Source organism: Parasteatoda tepidariorum, chromosome 8 (assembly GCF_043381705.1).
Source record: "Parasteatoda tepidariorum isolate YZ-2023 chromosome 8, CAS_Ptep_4.0, whole genome shotgun sequence".
Classification (NCBI taxonomy): Eukaryota; Metazoa; Arthropoda; class Arachnida; order Araneae; family Theridiidae; genus Parasteatoda; species Parasteatoda tepidariorum.
The window spans coordinates 9,955,297-9,979,693 of record NC_092211.1 but is presented as its reverse complement, the minus strand read 5'-3'; the positions used below and the strand labels follow the sequence as shown (position 1 = coordinate 9,979,693).

The following is a 24,397-nucleotide window of genomic DNA, read 5'->3' as shown; positions in this document are numbered from 1 at the left end:
TTAAAATGAACTCTTAAACTTGTTTTAATCTTTAAAAAAAATTTCAGGGCCTGGGTGAAAACCGGTATTTATTAAATCAAAATTTTAAAACTCTTTGAGGTAACGAGATGCTTAGAAACCCGAAACCTAGTACATAAAATATCACAAATTTAGTGTTACCTTAATAAAACACTCTTTATGAAATTGATAGTTATCAATTAATCCTATCTCACCAGTAAAATACTATTAAATACCAGTTTTCGTATTTAAGGTAACCCGTACTGTTCGAAATAGCAATTTTATCTTACTATTCCGGATCTGTCTGTGTACCCATCACTTAAATTATTTAAAACCCTTCATGCTATAGAGACTAGCCGTCTCGTCATAGTATCGCATTTTTGAAATTTTATTTTTGTCCTAATCTTAGTTAACTATACAACATTAATTGTTTTCCATCAAAGCTAAGTTGGCACTTCCCACATTAGGTCTTAGTTTCATTTACGTAACTGTATTAAGATAAATTTCACAAAACCAATTTAAATTTAAAATTTGTCTATCATTTATATATAATCTACAGGCAATAACCATTTTAGTTATGAAATCTAAAAGAATGTGCTTTATATGCAAATCTAAAGCACATTCTATATGCAAATATGCAAATCTAAAAGAATCTATATGCAAATCTAAAAGAATGTGCTTTATATAAAGCTTGAGAATTAAGTTAGCGTAGTCTAGTAATTAAGTTAGCGTAGCGGAACGCACCAGGTTTGCTCAAGAAATGTTCTAATTTTGCCACTCAAAAGAAAACTGGTAGCTTCTAACACGCCTTGGCGTAACAGTAATTTTTATCTGTAAATCGAACTAATTATACACATTATCGCATGCACTGAAAATGTTAGATAAGTTAGAATTTTGGTAAACAAAATATTTCAACTTGCCAGTTGATTTCTTAAGATAAACTGAAATTATATTTCTAATAAGTTATTTTTAATACATTAATAAATGGGTCTCTACAAAACTAGTCTTGTTTTTAATCTTATTTCGCCGCCGAGTCTATTTGCATAACGATAATCTTTAAATTGATTTGCCTCAATTTGCTTCATATCACCTCTTAAATGTTTTTAGCTGTTTTGATACATATTCAGTGTCAAAAGTATCTGTTCAAATAAAAATTTCAACATTGAACAATATTTATTACGGATGCTTCGGCTAGTTTAGCTGTTCGAAACTGGCTATGAGCATAGCACGTGATAAAAGGATATCTTAAAAATTTAAAAGAATCTGCCACTATCTATCCATAGTTTCAAAAAGTAAATAAATTTAGAAAATTTTCCCTTTTTAATGTAAATATGCCTGGATGAGCAAATTTGAAGCAATTCATGTTTAAGGAATTGAGTTATGCATTCATATTTCATGTACGTTATTTCTGGCTAAATACTAACATAAGACTAACATAATACTAACTATAATATATATTTTAACCATAAGCTAACAATTCATTGACTCGGCGGCAAAATAATTTTAAACAATGGGGCATAATTACGCGGTAAAAATTCTTGTATTAAGAGTATCTAGAGTGAAGAGTTAATTCTTATATTTCAATTATGATATAGTAAGTTTTTTTAATTAGGGTTATGCGGTTTCGATCATTTTCAGTTATTTTATTAAGTTTAGTGAAAATTGCGTGGAAAAATCTTTTTTAGAAATACTGAAATTCAGCTTTATTTGAATTTTGAAATTTCTAATTCGGATAAAATAAAATTTTCACAGGTGCATTAAAGATACCAATTAAGTTTTAAAAGCTTGCATCTATTTTAATAACTATTTACGAAGTCAGAAATTGAATTTTTTTAAGCTAAAACAAATTCTTAACTTGGAAGACATTTTAGAACTAGTGATTTGTACTAAGACTGGATGACTTATTACTTATACCAAAAAGCTAAAATTAATAAAATACAAAACACAAATGAAACATTTTAGCTTTAATTTTGAAGATCTCTATTGAGCAACATGAACAATAAATACCCTGAAACTGTCTTAGTTCGTGAATCTTTTTTAAATGCATAGTCTTGTAATTGTCCATGCTCTTACTGTAAGAAAATAATTCAGAAATGTGAAGATTTTGAAGAATGAAATATAAATAAACGTTTAAAATTTCATAATAAATATTTCATTAATTGTTGAATTAGTTAATATTTTATTAAAAGTGAAGTGTTAAATATTGGTCACTTATGCGCAATTCAGGAAAAAATTTTAATTGGCTGTAAAATTTGATCAAAAATAAAAACATGTTAAAATGACGTATGGTTGAAAATTTTCCCGGATAAACTCTTTTGCAGAGTTGATCTTATCACAAACCATAACATTCTCATAGTGGATGCACACCTCCAAATCTCAAATTCCCGATCCTGACTAACCAGGCACTAGTTAAATAATATTTTAGCTCTACAAAGTTACGCAAAAAATCTGAATTTAACGCATTAGCAGAGCGTAGCATTGCAGAATTGATTAGCGGGTATATGAAATCGTTATACGTTTAGTGTATAAATTAATAAAACAAATCTTAGTTTAATGTGAAGTTAGTTTCGAATCGGCAGGTATTTAAGTCAAAATATCGTTGAATTTTTGTTCATTCTAGTTATCATAACCCTAAGGTATTCGTAGACTTTAGTCAAATGTTAGTTCTTGCTGTCCAGCTAACTATCGTGGCTGAAATCCCGCTGTAATACGGGTAGACTTCAAAAACGTTCTATCTTGTGTATTAAACTAGTTTCGTTGTAAATTGTTCTCGATTAAGTATGACTTTATCTAACTATACTGGATTCTTAACTAGATATAAAGCTAATTTCTAACTAGAAAAGTGGGTACTAGACATTAGTTTTCAATGCATAAATGGTAGAGCTTATTTTAAAAAGGTTCGTACACAAATTAATCGTTACAGGATGCAGAATATTCCATAATCCTGATAAACAAAACTTGTTTTAATTGAAAATTTCGAAAATGGGTACATAAACTATAAGGTACTTAAAGTTCCAAATAAATTATACTTAAACTTTGTTTTGAAGTAAGTTTTATAAGTTAGATGACCAAGTCAGAACTTAAATGTTATATTGCAGCAAAAGTCTCTTTAAATCTCTTCGAAAATTTAAAACCATTTCAGTTGAGAATGTTAACTTAGTATAAATACCAGGTTTATTCGACCTATCCAAATTCAAGATAATTTATTAAAATTCTAAAATATATTTTTAAGGAAGGGATTTAAATCTTTCAACATTGATATGTTTCTTATAAAATGAAATGAGTATTTATGTGTTTTAAAAAAGTAATAGGTTCAACTTATTCACGTATAAATTAAATGTTGCCAATTTAAGATTTGAAAAATCGTAAGTTTGGTGCTAAGTAAATAAATAGATTTCGACTCAAATGAGTGTTTCAAAAGTTCTCTAACTCTTATTTTTAAACTGAACTATTTCTTTTAACTATACCGATCTTGTGCAAAAGTGCTACAAATATAGGTTCTTGGTCAGAGAGGGCAAAAATTTCGGATAGAAGTTTGAATCTACTATTTGAACAGATACCCGAATAATCTATAAGGTAAAGTATAAACAAACTTTCTTAATGTGTTCATTTTTATATCTAACAGCAAAATTTTGAATAATTTTCAGATTCTCATAATAAGTTGCAATTGCGTTTAATACATAGATAACAAAAAGCTTGTTCAATCCTTAAATGTTGTCTGAAATGCAGATTTGCAAATTCCAAAAAATGATTCATTAATCTTCAAATTTGCATTGATTTGTGTTCTATCCTAAGCGGATCATTGTTAAAACTGGTGAGAAATGTTCTGTGCAAATATAAATTCAATAGAACTAGTGAGCTGCGCCCCCTGCTCGCTAACGCTCTCCAACCCCGAAAATTGCTGCGCAATCTTGTATGGTTTGCTTCGCTCGCTACTAACTTAGGTACATTGCAAATGCACAAAATTCTAAGAATTCAAAACAATCATTCAAATCCATATAACAACTTTTTTAAAAAAATAATTACATCTTTTTAGTAAATACTAAGTCATTAAAATAAATTTGGATTCAAATAAATGACATGTAATTCGTTAAACCTATTAGAAATGTGCTATAGTATAATTCGTGATATGAATCAAAAATTGTCAAATAAATTCGTAATATATAAATTCGTGAAAAAAAGCGCTTTCGACAAAATACTAAAATAGAGATCTATCGACAAAGACTACTCACTTCTGCCTAGCTTAATAGTATGAGATTGCCGCAGCTGATGCTCTCTGGTTATTTCAGTTTCCGTTTTTAAAAGCGCTATATGTTGAGCCACCTCATCTAGGTTTGGCATGTGACATTTTTAGCGGCAATCATTGGTCGATTCGCCGTGTAAGAGAAATAGTAACGTGAACAAAACAAAGCAAACGTTCCACCGGTGGAAGAGAAATAAAGCCAAAATTTGGGAGCCACGTAAGATAATTATCTATATTAGATGTCATAAATGATACGAAATCAGGGTCACATAATACAAAAAGTTAAACCAACTTTTGGACACTCTAATAGTGTTTACCAATATTAAGTTAAATTGTCTGAAGTATAATTTCTATGAAATTCTCATTGTCTATTTTTAGATGTAGGTTCAACTTTTGACCGTTTGAGTGCTGAAGAGTTTTCTTATATATATGCTAATAGTGCGGAATGCGTACAACACTACTAACCACCAACTACTACTAACTACTACCAACCTATACTAACCAACAGCAACGCCTCAGCATTTTCAGTACAATAGCGCTTCTCCGCATTTTTGGCACATAACAAGTGATAGCTCTTCACCTCACTCAAACGGTTAATATAGCACCGATTAACTCAAAGTAAACACAGTTGAATGAAGTGCAGCCAGTATTAGCTCGGTTATAGGCGATGATATAGCAAGCAGATCTGCGCAATTTGGGAATATCGATCTGCAGCATAAGTGTGCAAGTATGAATCGGAAGTTTCGGAATGTTCTAGACGAGGGTGGAATATGACGTGGAGGTGGTAGACGGCCGTTCTGCCTTCTCGTCATGTTTCACACTCGTTCAGCCGTTTCGGAGATTCTCGATTCACACATGTGCGCTTCTAATGGTGGATCAGTATCCTTGAGCTGTGTAGAAACCTTAAATCAATCTTTGTAACGGCAGTGTCTTGTTTTAAGAACTTGAAACTAGTTGTTCTTTTTTGATGTGTGCTATTAAAGGATACAACAGTGACTTATCGAACGCAAGAGTTCCCCGATTTCTTCAGACACTATACTGATCGTGTTTTCAAAAATCAAACTTTATCTATTTTTTGCTCGAAACACTAAGTAGCAGTAAATCTTCAGGATTTTACTATACACAAGACTAAAGGTGAAAAATCCGTACTTAGAAAAAGTAGCTAATTTTAATAAAAATTTACTCTTTTAACTGCCCTCTTTTGAAAGTTATAAATTAACAGTTTAAATTTTATACAGCCTCATAACTTGAACGGAAATTAAATCTAGTTCCAATTTTATGTAAAATTGCAGTCTAAAATCTAATCTACTGGAAACCTAAATGCGCAAATCTGCCTTTCATATAAATTTGTTTTAAGTCAATTTCTGAAATTTTAAAAATTATATTTTTCAAAATATAAGTTTCAGGTGCAATAGAGACTTCTTAATTTTAAATTTAAAATCTTTTTTCAAAACCCTTTTTTTTTTTTTTTTTTTTTTCTNAGATTTTTTTTTAGATACTATTTAAAATTACAAAATTGAGAATTAAATTTTAATGCATTCAGGTTCATTCTTTTTTCTGATACATATTTTTACAAGGAGAATTTTCAATAGATTATAAATATTTATGACTCTTGCATTGTGTAATTAAATATCAAAGATATATGACATATTTGATATCATATTGTAAACTTTAAGAAATCCAAGTTAAATCAATGTTTGATGTGTAAATAAAACGCAAGTTTAATGTGAAATGTTGTGCAAATAAAGCACAAGTTTAATGTGAAATGTAGCTAAAAAAAACTCCATTGTAAATGTTGTTAGAGCTCCATGTAAAATACGGAAGGTATTGTTTTAAAACTAATTTGTAAAGTAACTTGTAATGCCTAGATGCAGTTTGAAATATATGTAATTTATAAAATGTTTTAATAAAATTATTTGAACAAATTGGTTAGTTTTATTTTTCGTATTAATAAGAATTTCTTTTTCCGTACTAATAGGTTCAGTTTTAAATTACCACTTTACAGATATTAATGATTCACAAATTTGTCTTGAGATTTTATTTGAAATTTGCATTAGGGAAATATTATTACTTGAACTAGTCTCTAAATACTTTACAGATATCAAAGATTTCATCAGAACCGAATTTAGTTAATTGTTGAGACACTAGACAAGTATTTAGAAGAATTTCCATGCCTAACAACATGAATACTTTTTAAAGAACTTTTCTTAGTGAAAAATCGAATTCAAACATCCACAGTAAAATTCTCCCTACTAACAAGAATATGTGCTTTTATCTGATATACATTAGTTTTCCTTCATACTCTTTAGAATTGAGATCCAGATTATGTTCTTCGACGCACAATTTTCATAAAACAGAAGGGGCTGATCCCCCTTTTCGCTGCCTCTCACCATCCCGTATGATTGCTTCGTAATAATTGTTATTTATTGAGATGAAACAGTATTTATTCTAAAGTTAAAATGATTCATTTACATATACGTACTAAAAGTATTTCCGCTTGCTTACTCTTGTGCCTCTATTTCCATGTCCAAATATTATCTATTAGTATTATAAATATTTAGATCTATTGGTGAACAGATATAATTTCTCCAAGTAATCAGTTTTTAAACTAACATTTATATTGTTCAAACATTTTGTTGCTCGAACAAATTTGAGTCCGCGACAATTATTTAATATTACCAAACGGGCAGATATGTTAAATACCATTTTTGCTTGTATCACATTGTGCATGAAGCTGGTCTTTAAGTTCTAAATCATTTAAAGAATCTCTAACTGTATTTATAACAATCAATATATTGATTGCAGAAAAATAATTATAAAACTCTTAATAAGAATACACTTTAATAAGCTTTATTTTAAAATGTAGTCCAAAATTTCGTTATAGTAATAAAATAAAATAATTCTCATAGTCTTGAATTTGAATTAAGAGCGTAATAATAGCAGTAGAGAAAAATGTTTTAAATTTATAGATGTTTATAGAAAAACAATACCTTTGACTTTTTATGCTGATGACAATATGGAAAAACTGTATCCTAACCACGTGATTTTCCAGCCACTAAGTGCTCGGACAACAGCCCGTCAGAACTGTGTCAAAAAATTTTTATATAGATATATTTCATACCTTTTAATTGTATTAAGTTCAAAACGAACGAAAATATATTAAGCATTCTAATTTTTTATCATAAAATACATAATGAGACAGTACTTTTTGCTCCTGTAAAGTTACATTTTTAAACCGCGGCTCACTTCCATTTACATATTTGCTTTGATTTGCAGTTATTTAGATCTAAGAAACAGTTATTACACATTTAAACTTATGCAATGTACAAAATCAAATTTTCGAAATATTACAAATATTTTATTTGGATTTTTTTATTTTAGTATCAAGTACCGATAATCTAACCGATTTTTTAGTAACTACTAAACTGTTTCTAGAATTAAAAATAACAAAATATATTTTTGCTTGTAATTGAAAAATACGTGAAAGGAATACCGATGTCCCATCTGCGTCAAAGGTTAAAGAATTCTTTTCATTGTGTAAGAATAACGGAATTTAGTTTGTTAACCATCTAATTCTTGTTGTTCACTGTTGTTCACTCTTTTGAACAAAGTTATCAAATTAAAAAAGGTTTTGTATTTAAAGATTGGACTAATAAAGTTTCTTAAATTTTAAAGCATGTTTAAAACTTTCAAAAACTTTAAAAAAAAGTTTAAATTTTATGAATAGGTTAAATGGAACAATATTTACTAAATGAAATTAACTGTTCACTTAGTTTCTACAGAATTCTAATTTTCCAAATGCTGAAGGGCTGGGAAGAGACCTTGTCAAAACTTTTATTAAATTTTAATTTTCCATTATTATTAGAACGCAATATTTTAGTTCTATAAGTTCTCCACTATGAGAGGCAATCTACTGACATTTGACACTGAAGTGCACACATTTCCAATAAAGTTAATGAAGTGTTAACTCTTTTATTTTTCATTAAAAAGTATAAAAATCAAAACAAATGAAAATAATATATTTTGGCCATTTCTAGTTATGAAATAGAGAATATCAATGTTTTTTGTTGTAAAGGTAAAATTCTTGTAACGCGGCTCACTTCAAAATTTACACTTATTAGAAATTAATTACATCCAAGAAATAGTAATTCATCATTGAAGTTTCCTTAATTAACAAAATCACTTATTAAATTTTTGACTATAAATGAAAAAATTAAAACTACTATTTGAATTATATATTTCAGAATAGATTTCAGAATATTTAAGATTTTTAGTAAATATTAGACTAATTTTATGATTTATTATACCGAAATATATTTTTACTTGCAATTAAAGTGTCTCATCTGCGTCAAAGGTTAAGGAATTGCGTATTGTTAGGTTAACAAACTAAGTTCCGTTATTTTATGTAATTCTTTTTATTCATTGAAAGCTCTTTTACGCCTAGTTTCCAAATTTTAAAAGTTTTTGTATTTAAAGATTAGACTAATAAAGTTACTTAAAGTTTAAATTAAAAACTTTCAAAAAAATGTTGTGACTAGGTTCAATAGAAAAAAATTTAAAAAATTAACTGCTCAAAGGGTTCCCATAGTTGCTTTAGAATTTTCCAAATGCTGAGGTGGGGGGGGGGCGGAGATCTTTTTAAAACCATTATTAAATATCAATCCTAATTTTCCAATATTACAGGTAATTTATAAAATCAAATTTTTGAAATATGACTGAATATTTTATATTTGGATTTTATATTTTAGTATAAAGTACCGATTTTTCAGTAACTATTGCATTGTTTTTCGAATTCAAAATATATATTTTACTTTTAATTAGAGAGCTTGAAAATAAGGAATACCGGTGTCCGATCTGCGTCGGTTAAAGATCGGTGTCCGATCTGCGTCGGTACTAGCATGTTATCAAGCTAAATTCCGTTATTTTATGTAATTCATTGAAAGCTCTTTGTGTACCTGATTACCAAATTTAAGCAGTTTTTGCATTTAAAAATTAGACTACTAAAGTTTTTCAGAACATTTTTAAAACTTTCAAAAAAAAAATAAATAAATGTTTAGTAACATTTTGAGACTAGGTTCAACAGAACAAAATTTACTGAATAAAATCAACTGTTCAATTGATTCGCTTGCCCCAGTATTCATAGTTGACTCTGACATTAATGCGAAACTCTTTGGAAACTTTGACCTCGAGTCGAAAAGCATATTCTTCATTATTTTTTGACCATCAGCTTCGTAGCTGCCAGTTTCTTAAGTTAACTTGCTGGTTGCATACGCTGTTACTTATACTGTTGGCTTGCTTGACCTTATTAACAGTGTTTGTTTTCTATTTTCGTTACTATTTTTAAAATAATTTTTCTATTGAAAGAAGAAAAAAAGATTGCATTTAGTAATTAAATTTGAATCCTTCTTTTACTCTACAAATGAAAAAGATGTTTCTTTTTCCTAACTGACTTGTATTGATGAACATAAGGATCCAAGCTTAATTGTTATGAATTTAGATATTTTATTATTATGGATATCATAAAGCCGCAAGAAATGTAACAGAAATTCAATTAAAAATACTTTTATTTCACGCAATTATTTAATACTTTTATTTTACACAAAGATTAAGGGGATTATGCTAACATCATTTTCATCCTTATTCGCATTTTTAATCTATTTTTTTCCTTCATAACATATCGATAATTTAAACCATTTTGAGAATAATTTTCTTTTTTAAAAAATTCTAAATGAAATTGTATAAAATAAACTCAGATAAGCATAAATCAACACGTTCATCATTCATCTTATTCAGAAATGATTATAACTTAATGAACTTTAAATGACTATTACTGTGCTGCCATCTGCCGTTGATAGAGAGAATAGCAGTCTGGGATATGGTGAATAAGAATTATTTTTTTAAGGAAAAATGTCACATAATCGGAACAAATATTTAAAAACTTTCAAAATTTAAAAAAAATCATGCCTTTAAAAATTTGATTTGGATAATTGTAAATGAAAATACATCAGTAGTATGTAATAAAAATGACAACTAAAGACGGGCATTTTAACTTCATATAGTTTTAAGCAATTAATCTCTTCCAAATGATCCTATTTTTTCCAAATATTCAGGGTTATAAAATTCTAAATTTCCTGATTTGCAAAGTTATTTGATGAAGATTATTGTGTAGTTTAAATGTTACCTCAGATAAAAATTTATATTGATTACATTATATTTCAGTATAGTTTTTAATATATATAATTTTTAATATGTATTTAAATTATTAAGAGTTTATTTATGGATTGAAAAAATTTAAAATTCTTTTCGTTATCTTCATATCTAAATATTGCACATTATTTTGCCAGTTCATCTCTAAACTATTTTTATTTTTGGACAAGATTTATCATCTCGATGGATATTATCAAAATCTATAATCATTTAATGAATTATATATTTCAAATTTCAGATTTCTTTCAAGCATCGATTGTTTTTTCTTTCTTTTAAAAAAATAAATAAAAGTTAGTTAAATTATTTAGAATCTTGCACTATTAATTTGAATTATTGTAACCACATTCCGTATTATTCACGACTTTTTCTTCCAGCGAAAAATTATTAAGTGCTGCAACGACTGCTAATAATAATTTGAAATATATATATAGTATCTTCTACAGAAGATACTATATATAGGACTCAGGAAAATTAAATTTTCATTTTATTAATTTGCATTTATTTGATATAAATTATAGTTGCATGTAATAAACGAATTGATCTCATTGAACATTATAAGAGCAACCGAACATCAAAAGTGTTATTTTTGAAAACATAAATAAATAAAAAAATTTCTTCGCATCCGCAGTTGCTCAAACCGGGGAAATCTTCAGGTTAAAAATAAAAAAAATAAAAAATAAATAAATAAAAAAAATAAAAAATAAATAAATAAAAAAAATTGAAATTCAAAACAATCAAAATTTAGAAACAAAAAAGAACAGAAATATAAAAAAAAAACCGAAGAAGAAAATGAAGTAAATAAACAAACTCCAGTTTACTGCCCATGCGTGGTTACTCTAACCGGGAATATCTTCAGGTTAAANAAAAAAATAAATAAAAGCTAGTTAAATTATTTAGAATCTTCTTACACTATTCATTTGAATTATTGTAACCACAATCTGTATTATTCACGACTTTTTCTTCCAGCGAAAAATTATTAAGTGCTGCAACGACTGCTAATAATAATTTGAAAATATATATAGTATCTTCTACAGAAGATATTAACGCAGGAAATTTTAAATTTATTAATAAGCATTTATTTGATATAAATTATAGTTGCATGTAATAAACGAATTGATCTCATTGAACATTATAAGATCAACCGAACATCAAAAGTGTTATTTTTGAAAACATAAATAAATAAAAAAATTTCTTCGCATCCGCAGTTGCTCAAACCGGGGAAATCTTCAGGTTAAAAATAAAAAAATAAAAGAAAATAAATTTAAAAAATCGAAATTCAAAACAATCAAAATTTAGAAACAAAAAAGAACAGAAATATAAAAAAAAAAAATCGAAGAAGAAAACGAAGTAAATAAACAAACTCCAGTTTACTGACCATGCGTGGTTACTCTAACCGGAAATATCTTCAGGTTAAAGTTAGTTAACTCTGGGTAAGAGTAACTCGCAGTTACGTACACGGTGAAATGAAATTTTTGAATTTAAGTGGAGGTAACACATTAAAATAAAGTATAAAGCAAGAAATGTGCAATTTTAAGAATAGCAAAAAGTAAGACTTAAAAGTAACGCATAATAAAATAAACGCATAAAAGAAAGTAAAAGTATATTGTTATAATTACACTTAATTTTATATAATTTAAAGTAACGTGTAGAAAACACATAAGAAAAGTTGTTGTTGTTGCTAATTCCCATCTGGTCTGACGAGGTCAGACCAGATCAATGAATCCGTTGACATTAAGAAAATCCGAAACCAGAATGGGAGAGGAATGAATGTCGTTCCAAAATGAATGACATAAGAAAAGTAAAGCTGCATAATAAAATTAAAAGTAACGCATAATGAAATGTACAGTGCCCCCCCCAAGCTCTTGGGCGCATTCCTTCNCCCCCCCCCCCCCAAAAAAAAACATTTGCTAACTTTCCCCTTCCATGTTAGCTTCTTTTGTTTGTGTACTAAAAAAAGAAAGAAATTGGAAAAAGAAAGAAAAGAAAAATTTAAGAAATTGGCTTAACTTCATTTACACTTAAGCTCAAAATAGTTTTGAATAAGAAATTGGCTTAACTTCATTTACATTTAAGCTCAAAATAGTTTTGAATATGAAATTGGCTTAACTTCATTTACACCTAAGCTCAAAATAGTTCTGAATAAGAAATTGGCTTAACTTCATTTACACTTAAGTACGTTTCCATTCGGCACATGTGACGTCATAACCAATCAGAGATCGTTTTTGATTGCATCACTTACGGAAGCCTTTCAGGGCAATTTAAATGTTTAATAACTAAATAAATTAACATATGCCGAAAAAAGCAATCAGATTTTCGGTTTCAGGAGAGAATTTCCAATAAGTTCGGTATGAAAATAAAAAAAATATGATATGCTGTGATTGTCCATTGTGGGTGGTTTGAGTGGTTTTTCTTCGCATAGAACGCAAAGGGGGGTTAGTTCCATCAAGAAGTCCTCCATGAAGGCAATTTTATCCCAAAATTTGGTAAAGGAGTTCCCTTGTCTTCTGGTTTGGATTCAAAATGACAAAGCTACGGAGTTGAACATTAGTAAGTAGTCGTAAACCCAAAACATTGAGTCGACTGTTCAACGACGATTATAAAACAAAGAAAATTATTAAATTGTTATTTATTTTATTCGTATCAATGTTAAGCTGTTGTCATCTTCAAGTTAAGGCGAAATCTGCGTATTTGTATGGAATTTGGTTGAAACCTGTCATGAAATTAAAGTTAAAAGTCATAAAATTAAAGAGTAGAGTATATTTTTTTGCTTTGTTCGTTTGGTAGTAAAGTTTTCAACTCTCGATTATATTTTAATTAGCAGCTTTTGGCAATCACTTTTGGAAATTGTGTTTTAGAACAAATAAACTGTAAGAACTAGTATGAACTTCCTCACATTATGAGGGAATCAAAGACAACAAGATTAAAATCAGAGGATAAAAATAAAAGATTTATTTTCCGGAAAAAGGTACAGTCACAAAACTGAGTGACTAACTTAAAATAAATTTAAATACAAAAGTGTGTAACACACTGAGTAGTAGTAAAAATTTTGTGATTTCACAGAGTTTATATATGCTGGGAAAAGTGCGCGATAACAAAAATGACATCTGTATCTTGCAGTCGGTTACAACCAATTTCCGAAAGCAGAAAGAAAAGCAGGATGTGCTAGATGACTGATTGCAGGTTCGGTATTACCTTCTATCTAGTACCCCCCCTACAAAACTTTAATGGTAACCAACGCAACTTTATTTAAATATTCTGCGACATCTTCTCCAAACCCTAACGCATTAATTAGGTGTGAACAAACCAAATTGAATTATTTTCCATCTGTCACCCGCAGCTTTGTCTTTTTGGAAGTGCTTATATTTCATTTTTAACTAGTTAAAAAATATTTCGAATAAGCTCTTTAGATACGGAGTTTTAGTAATAATTTAAAATCTGTTCAGCAGCGAACAAATCACACAACCCATCGCAAGTATGAGTCCAGAACATTTCAGCATAATTGGCAGCAAAAGCTTTAAAATAATTTCCATCTCTGCCGCGAAATAAGATGACGTGAAAAATTTAATTTCTTTTTTTTTTTTTGTATCGCACTACTCATTCCACTATTTTTTCAAAAAGTACCGCAGTACACTATTTACTATGGAAAAATTTAGCGACTACAGTAGTTCAGCTACTTCCGACAACTGAAGTCCCGCAGTGGACTGATCGTTAAGACACGGTTCCCAGCAGATCACCGAAGTCAAGCATCACTGACTGCGGTCAGTGTGCGGGTGGGTGGCCCACTTGGATCAGTCTGCGTAGGGACCGAGGGTGTGCGGCATTGGTCCTCGTTAAACTGTTCTACCGTAAAGTGCTCGACTTCGCGCGCAGGTCGTCGGGCTACCAAAGCGGGGGTGCCATCCCCTCCGCAGAGGATCAAAATTGTGATGGCATGTCTTCGGATCATCCTCCGGGATGTTTCCCAGACCGTCGCCAATAGCCCATTGTGCAACTCTAGTGCGACGTAAATTAACAACAACAACAACAACATCCGACAACTGAATGTAATTATATCTTATGATGTAAGGATTCATTAAAATATCATTGTAAAGTACATAAGTGTGAAACCATAACATTGAAAATACTTTACGAATAGAATAAACATGTTTACATAAAATAAAGTATTGAGGGGTATCACTAGGGGGGAGTGCTGTGGTGCAATAACATAACAAGCATTTAAATTTAGTTTTATAAAAAATAAAAACAACGCATTGCTAAGACAACTCAATAATTATTACTATCTTGACGTTCCAGACATTGGGGCGTGAAAGTATTAATGGATGTTATATTAACTTGTGTAAATAACTGTGTATATTAAATGTTGGGGTGTCTCCAATTTACTTCGTTTTTATTTATCCAAAATCGCATACGGCAGGAAGACTGAAAACCTTCCCGTACATAACATTTCATAAGTTAATTTATCGCTTACTTCAGTGTTTCCCAAATTTTTGACTTTTGGGTACCCTTTCTAAGTTTTTCGAAACACTGTGTACCACTAATAAAAGAATGAATGTATTTTTTACTATAAAAAAATTGCACAAAAGTTAAAAATCCCAACTGGCTGTTGACACCACTCATTATTAACTGTTAACTCTGCAAAAAGTAACCAATAGAAAAATACGTTATTTGCTAATTTTCATGGCTAGCTTTGTTTTTAAATGAAATTTTTTGAAATTTCCATTTGCTGCAAGATATTTCACATAAGAACAAGTACCCCCGCTAAACTGTTCCCGTACCCCTGGGGGTACGAGTACCACACTTTGGGAAACACTGCCTTACTTGAATTGTTTTATTTGCTACATAATGAACTTTAAGCGTGATAAAACATTATCTTAATCCAGATTATTCTGTTTTATTCATACTGAAATCCAAATTTATTCTTTTAAAACTGTACGTCACAAATAAATTTAAACAAATAAGAACCCAACTTAACCATTAAACACTGATGATAAAGAATGAACCATTATTNATAAATAGTTTAGAGAGAATGTAACATTCGTAAGATGCCGTTAAAAAAAAACATAAACTTTTTTTTATGGCTTTATTTGTCATCAATAGTAAGTAAAGCGTAACTCTCCCATAATGTTTACATAAGATATTTTTTACTGCGATCTCTTCCCGGAAAAAGCAGTTTCAATTATTTTTGCAGAACATGGGACTTTTTTTTATATAGGGAATGTAGTGTATATTGCCCATATACCTGAGGATTGAAAATACTCCCCTTACCCTTTTGACAGCAAAAATATATAAATTCCGTATCCTTCCTTGCATAATACTTGATTTTCCTCTTAGCTATCAGTGTGAGAATCAGTCTTTTAATAATAACCTTAACATTAGCAGGGGTGATTGTGAGCTCAAGTCAAAATTCCGGAAAATTTCTTGAGTTAAAAAAAACAAAAAAACATTTTAAATTGAAAAATTAGAAAATAATTTAAACACTGTTTTTTTTCCTTTTTCTCAATATTTCTTAGTTTACTTAAAATATGTTTAAAATTTTACACATACCTATACCATTTACACATACCTATGATGACCTGGAGAAGTAATTATAATTTACAAATAGTCTTTCTTTCTTGAGTTTTATGATTATAACAACTATTTACTGATAAAAAATTAATATTAATCATGAATGTAAGCTTATAAAGTATCTCTCTGGCTCTCCCTTACAAACAAATAAAATAAACTATGTTTTTAAGTTCCACCTTTGAAAATTTGATTTCCGGAAACTTCTGTGATCAATGATTTTTTGAAACGCCTGAACCATCGAACTCCAGAAACTTCCGGATCACTGTTAGCGAAAATTCCGGAAATCCGGATTTTTTCTGGCGCACAATCAGCCCTGTTATAAGTACAAATTTTAATACTTATTTTTTGATGTATTTTAGTCGTTATCACAACATTTTTACCGTTTTTAAAACCATTCAACAATAATGTTCTGAGTTTTTAATGCTACACTCAAAAACCTTTACAATCTTCTTTCTCGATTGCGATAAATACAATCCCTGCCTAAATCATTAGGCGCACTATAAAGTTCTATGCAAAACTTTAACTATCAGGTGATACTATAAAGCTGTATTATTTTTATGCTGTTTGCATTCGTTTACGTTCAAAAAATAATAAAAATAAATAAATAAAAATAGGAAGTACATAAAAAATTTCCTGAATAAAAACCCCATTACATGCATGTTTAAATGTAAAAGTATTGCATATGAACTCGTGAAAAACACGTCATTTTTAAAACACTACAGAGCGTCTAATAATTTGGTCTAGTTATTATAATATACTATTATAATACCTGATATAATACATATTCTATGTTTATATAATACGTCGCCTAATTTATCCAATCGTCGAATTTCTATTATATATCGTCTAATTTAGCCAGTTGATACACGAAGTTCAACAAGTGCAAACCGGTTTAAGATTCTATGTAAAATCAGCTTTATTGTTCTTGCGGTGGTGAAACCGGTTTGCTCTTGTTTACATTCGTTTATCAATTGGCTTATATTGTAGCGCATTACGTTAAAAATAAATACAAATAGGAAGTATGTAAAAAATTTCTGGAATAAAAACTCATTACATGTATTTTTAAATATAAAAATATTGCACATATACTTGTGCAAAACATGTAACTAAATAAAAACTACAGTGTGTCTCATCATTTGATTCAATTATTATAATATACTAATATAATGCCTGATATAATAAATATTCTATATTTATATATAACATATCGTCCAATTTATGCAATCGTCAAATTTATATTATATATGGTCTAATTTGACCCATTGATACACGAACGTAAACAAGTGCAAACCGGTTTGAGTAAAAAGAGTAAAGTTGTATTGCATCACCTTATCTATATTATATAAAACGCTAATACGTATGTATCAATAAAACCGATGATTTTTCTTTTCTCGCGTTGGCAACAGTTTTCATTTTTATTTGATAGGCACCGATGATTTTTCTTTTCTCGCGTTGGCAACAGTTTTCATTTTTATTTCAAGAGCACGTAGTGAGCATCCTATGGCTAATCTATATTATATAAAACGCTAATACGTTTTAATTGATAGGCTTCGGCGCGCAGGAGCATGTAGTAAGCATATCATATGTCTAATCGGGTGAATTCTCACAGAATTATCAAAAAAATTCTCACAAAATTATCTTCATCGAAGCCGATGCTTTACATCCAGAGTTCAGTACTATTTCATATTGTTTTACAACACATGGTTTTAGCCCTCTGGTGGGAAAGACTTTAAAACAAAACTTACAACAGTTACTTTTCTCAACAACTGAAATTTAGAATAGTGTGATTAAGAAAAATATGTGAACTGTTTGCAATTTCAAATTAATATTGAAATGCACAGGTTTAGAATTTTCTACAGTGAAAAGTTTTCGGAACTTCAGTGTTCAAAAAAGTATACAAAAGCTAGACGTTAAGAACGTATCCAATGAGCGAGCAAAGCGAGCATCGGATTGCGAAGCAATCCGAAATGAACTGCGAAAGCAGTTCCGGGGGTTGGCGAGGGCCAGCGAGCAGGGGGCGAAGCCTCCTAGTAATTATTATTTTGCATACAATCTTAGAGTGCGTCTAATACTTTGGCTAGGGCTTGTATTGTCATGCGCATAAAGTTTATTTCCAAAACATCTTTTAAATTAATTCGGATAGAGGAAAAAAAGAAGTGAAATAAAGAGGAAGATAGCTACCATTTTGTTTGGATCCACGAAAGCCGACGTCGTAGGAGGCGAAGAGTACAGAGCAGGGACGAGACACCACTTTTCCACTGGCAGTGGATGGCCAACAATAAAAAGAATCCCATATTGATTTGCAAAAGGGTTCTGTTGAAATAAAATAAATCAGTTGTGAATGCAAAACAAAATGTAATCATACAAGTGTTGAACAGTTTCTAAACTTTCGCTCTAAAGGAACAACTCTGTTGGAAAATGTATATGAAATGCTCTGTAGGAAATGTTTGTGAGTCGATGCAGTTAACACTGAACATACCATAACCTGTCAGATGACCGTTTAAGAACTTTTGCATCGAAAATGCGCTAATCATCGTATCGTTTTTGCACACCTGACTTCATTACTTTTTATAACAATTATATACAGTTAATATTCCATTATTATTTCTTTTTTGTTCGTTTCGAATAATAATTGTCGTATACCAATTTCTACCACAACCGGTCATTTGACCGAGAGAACAATTTATTTTGCTTTATAAGGTTATCGGATCACAAATGACGATGTAATGCTTGTTCAACGTATTGCATTCGATGAGTTTCCCATTTCTGTATAGACTGTTGCGTAGTGAGTTCAATCAGAATAACTGTGAATTCAAATTTCAAGAAAGTACCTAAAATTTTAGATTGGCATTTTTGTGTCAGAAAAAGTGACAAAAATTAAATGTTTTGGTAAGTAGCTTATATTTTATTTTGATAACTTTACTTCATTTCAAACTAACAGTTAGTTTTTACCCAGAAAAATGTCGAAACAATCCAGACAGAACAAGTTCGTAGAAGAAATAATATTAATTATAAGAATTATAGAAATAATAGTCCCGCAGTGAACTCATCGTTAAGACACGGTTCCCAGCAGATCACCGAAGTCAAGCATCACTGGCTGCGGTCAGTGTGCGGGTGGGTGATTACTTGGATCAGTCTGCGTACGGACCGAGGGTGTGCGGTATGGGTCCTCGTTAAACTGTGCTACCGTAAAGTGCTCGATTTCGCGTGCAGGTCGTCGGGCTACCAAAGCGGGGGTGCCCCCCCCCTCCGCAGAGGATCAAAATTTTGATGGCATGTCTTCGGATCATCCTCCGGGATGTTTCCCAGACCGTTGCCAATAGCCCATTGTGCAACTCTAGTGCGACGTAAATTAACAACAACAACAATAGAAATAATAATAATTATAAGAAATATGTTTGCTTAAAATGTACAATGAAAACACCCTGTATATGTAAAAAATTCATTGAGCAATGAATTAAAAATTCTTAATTTTCGCGTTTGTAATACATGAAATGGGCAATATACAATTTTGTTTAATTATAATAAAGTTATTTTTAGTTTTTTTCCTTCCTAACATCCATATTTCATATATTCAATCAAGAAACATAAAGTCAGATCATTTGACCAGCTGTGGTTGAAATAGATATATATTATAGTGTTAAATACAAAAGAAAACAAGACATTTTTAGTTTAACCTCAGTAGGGTTTCAAATATATATTTTATTTCTTTGATTATTCTAATGCATTGGTGACACAAAGTGGTTTCTTTAAAATATTTTTATCATTTTTCCTCTTTTGATTTCATCGGCTGACCTAGATTGCTTTTGTTTGTTTGACGGAGCAATATATCTATATTCGTGTGTTTGACTTTCAATAACGTTGCAACAACTTAACTGTATTGAATGCGTTGTTCTTTTATGTTCTTTGGCACGGTATAATGTGTTTACTTTTACTGAATTATGCTTTGGTTTTTCAAGAATGTTTGATGAGATTAGCTAGATTGCTCGGTATAGCCGAGTCCATTTTTTATGCTATAAAATTCTCAATTCAATTTGTGGCTAGACTTTTGTTTACGCCGCCACTTTTTGATTTCATCACGTAGAGTACCTCCCTGAGGTTTGCCTTTTTTCTTTCTTTTTTATTCCGACAATCACTGATCATCCGATCTTGACCAGTGATACTTTCTCAATTTTTTGTTTGTTTATTTTTCATTCCTACTTTGTTATTAAATTGTTTTTTTAGTTTACCAAAATCACGTGAGAGCAGAATATTTTATTTTATACTAGCCGCCTAATGCGGCCAACTGTCCGCCACGCTAAAGGTTTTCACAAATAAAGTTTTTTAAAACATAGNTATTAAATTGTTTTTTTAGTTTACCAAAATCACGTGAGAGCAGAATATTTTATTTTATACTAGCCGCTTAATGCGGCCAGCTGTCCGCCACGCTAAGGGTTTTCACAAATAAAGTTTTTTAAAACATAGCAGGAAACCTGAAGATTAGTGGACAATTAAAGTGTCCCTGTCCTGCAATTTTGTCTTCATATCCAGTTCTGCTGCAGACAAAAGTTAAACTTTTCTCTCCACTTTGATAAATGTAAACTAATGCGAACCTTACAATTAAATTATTAATTCCTTCGTATATTATTGGTTTAAGTTGTCGAAAATCAATATTTCAATTGTAAGGTTCGCATTAGCATACATTTATAAGAGTTATATAGTTTTTTGAATATGGCTCTTTGAAGGCATAGATTTTCTTACAAAATGACTGATAACTAAAAAACTAATCCAAATTTTTGAAAAAGAAAAAAAAATACTTCTTTATTATGTCAAAACACAATTATGTGCCGAGTATCGTGCCTGGGCGAGGCTTCTGGGGCGATATATTGTGATTACAGACACACACACAGCCGCGTTTGTTATTATGTATAGATTTTTATAAACCGCCGTTGAACAGCCGACCAGATTTTTGGGTTTACGATTATTAATGCTGATGGGAGGGCTCAAGTTTGACTGAAGCCCCACGTAGCCACGAAAGTTGTCAACAAGTCAAAGGCTTCGTATAGCTGCTGTTTCATGTCGAAAACTGGGTTCAATTTATAAAAGTCGTTGAATCCAACCGACCCAATATTTCGGGTTTACGACTACTGTAGCCTTGTGATTTTGAACCCATCCAGAAGACAGGGGAACGTGGAGTTTTTGGCTACTCTACTTTTCGTTGAGCTGTAATTCAAAAAAAGTATCTTACTGAAAGTGTTGAGCACTTCTGACTTTTCATAAAGTGGCCCAATTTAATGTGCTTATTTAATTATTCAAATGTTAGCCTTATAAAAACGTATATATATAGAATCTTATATCTAAAATTACGGAAAAGGCCAGAATAGACTCTGTGTTGTTTTTTTTTTATATATATCCTATATCCTCGGGTAGTTTTGCATGTACGGTACCCTTTGCTATATAGAAGTAACCCGCTTTCATTTTTAAAAAAATCATTTCAATATACTTAAAATTATTATTTATAAAGAAAAGGAAATTCAGTTATGAATTAGGAGCATACAAAAAAAAACAACCATCTTATTCAGAATAAGGTTAAAACTAACGACACGAAGTTGTCAGAATAAGATTGCCAAAAATTGAATCTCTCATAAATAGTGTTAAGAAAAATATAAAATAATTCATCAACACAATATTCTAATTATTATTAAATTATTATCCACGCTACCGTGAATAACCGAAATGAAGAGATTGTCGACCTTCACCTGCGAATGTCAGCAATCACGTAGTCGCTTTGGGTGAATGTCCGAAATATTTGTTATAACCGATTTGATATTAATTTATTCATTGATATTATTATATTTATTAGATATCTGCAGAGGATAGATAAGGAGAAACATAAGGGACTGAGCATGCATACTGGGCAGTGGCACTTGACTTTAAAGAACATCATTGTTCAGAGTACCGTTTAAATGTATACCTGGCAGTGGCACTGAACCTTTAAAAAAAATATTGATGTAGGGTATACCGGACAAATATATACCGGGCACTGGTACTTAATTAGATCTACACTATATTTCGGACATTTACCAAAACGGCTATGTGATCATCAACTTTCGCCGGTGGAAATCAACACAGCCACCATTTCCGGTCATTCACAGTAACATCCATATAAAATGGTTTCCGTATCCGGAACGTGTTTTTTTTTTTTTTTTTTGTACAGTTCTATAACAGGTGTTAACTTCAGGAATACGTTCATTATTGTCATTGGATTGTCCATGTATTTAGAAGAACCATTTTTCTACGTTGAACCTATTTTATTATTATTACCACGTTTATATAAACTTGCCTTCGTGTATGTCTGTCCGGGTGGAATTTTGTAATCAGTTTTAAACTAACTTCCCGACTAGCTACAAACTTCAAATTCGGCACATAGTTCAGAATTGGATGACAATGCAAGAAAATGAATAGAAAAAAGACATACAAAGTAAAATAAAATTAAAATTTAAAAAAAAAATTATTTTCGAGATTGTNATGCATACTGGGCAGTGGCACTTGACTTTAAAAAACATCAGTGTTCAGAGTACCGTTTAAATGTATACCTGGCAGTGGCACTGAACCTTTAAAAAAAATATTGATGTAGGGTATACCGGACAAATATATTCCGGGCACTGGTACTTAATTAGACCTACACTATATTTCGGACATTTACCAAAGCGACTATGTGAGTATCAACTTTCGCCGGTGGAAATCAACACAGCCACCAGTTCCGGTCATTCACATCCATATAAAATGGTTTCCGTATCCGGAACGTGTCTTTTTTTGTACAGTTCTATCACGGGTGTTAAAATCAGGAATGCGTTCACTATTGTCATTGGATTGTCCATGTATTTAGAAGAACCATTTTTCTACGTTGAACCTTTTTTTATGCTATAGTAAGCCTCCATGCAAAATTGAATATTTCATAAAATTTTAAAACTTCATTGTTTCCCTTTCTGACTTATATTTATAACCGCCGTTGAACAGCCGACCCAATTTTTGGGTTTACGACTACTAAGGTTCAACACCGATTAAAGGATCTAAACTAGACTAACTAAGGGTCAAAATTTTTATCGAAGATACTGGATTTTTCGCAAAATATTTTATTTTTAATGTCATTTTCTTGGTGCTGAAATGTCGTTTCTGTTGGCGGCAATAAAAGACAGATCTCTGGTTTAAATTTAGCGTCTATAAAAATGATCTCTACTGATAAAATTATGTTCAAAAACAAATTTTCCAAGTATGATCTCTTCAAAAACTAAGTCTATGGAAAAAAATTCCGTCCCTCCTTAAAGTTGCCATAAATAGAGGTGGTCAGTATACATAAAGGTGGTCTTTCTAGGAGGTCTCACTGTATTTGAAATCGCACAAAAAAGGATTTTAGATTTGTACAACATTGTTCCAGTGATTATTATTCAGTAGTAGTGGTAGTAATCCGATTATAACTCAACTGGGTAATATTTATAAAAAAAAGTGTGCAGAAAGATCTCGATTAAAAGTAAAAGATAGTAAAAGATAAAAGTTTTATATCTTTGTAAAAGTTCCATAGTAAAAGATAAAAGTTTTATATCTTTGTAAAAGTTCCATAGTAAAAGATCTAAGTTTTAGAAAAATAATTAAAAGAAAATAAAATAGAAACGAAAATAGGAAATAATTAAATATATCGTATATTTTCTGTATTCATTGGTGCAAATGAAACTAATAATCCTATAAAATACTTCAATGGACATTATAGTTTATAAAAATAATAATTGTCTTTAAAGCTAGTTCATAAGAATTCAGATTTTGTTTATTGATTCTCTCAATAAAGTTTGAATAATATATGAGCAGAAGTTGCATACCAACATTAAATATATATACTGAATAACTTTTTTGAATTAATATTTAGGAGATATTTAATTTTTGGCTCGTAATACCGCTATTTTGCATATTAATCGGCGACCTCGAAAACCCATATAATGATAATTTTGTAATTGAAGTATCAGTTTTTGGACAGCGTTTTCCTGAGTTTCGAACCACTCTCTTGCTTTTAAAGAATAACTTGTAAAGGATTTCAGTAAGTGATAAACAGGCTGTATCTTGATTGTGTAAAACAGGCTGCAATGTGAAATCGATGAAAACTGATCACTAGAGCCCGGATTTTGATGACCTAAAAATTCTCAACTAATGCCCTTAAAAAGTGAAAAAAATGCCCTTAACAAGGGCCAAAAATGCTCTTAAAAATGCAAAAATTGCCTGAAATAAAGTAAAAATAATGAATTAAAAAAATTTTTTGGTCTTTAAAATTATTATGAGTCATTTAAAAAATAGAAAGCGATGCAATACTTGTTCTACGTTCATTAAAGTTCGAAAAATATGTTTTATATCCTAAAA

The 24,397-nt window shown here is 30.3% G+C and overlaps 1 protein-coding gene across 1 annotated transcript in view; it reads right to left on the bottom strand.

Annotated features, from left to right (window-relative positions):
* LOC107444133 (corticotropin-releasing factor receptor 2-like) overlaps positions 1-24,397 on the bottom strand; it is a 100,684-nt gene that overhangs the window by 45,954 nt on the left and 30,333 nt on the right. The window contains exon 2 of the mRNA XM_021144632.3: positions 18,194-18,325. Within this exon, the coding sequence (XP_021000291.1) occupies positions 18,194-18,325 (132 nt within the window). The remainder of the gene's footprint in view (positions 1-18,193; positions 18,326-24,397) is intronic.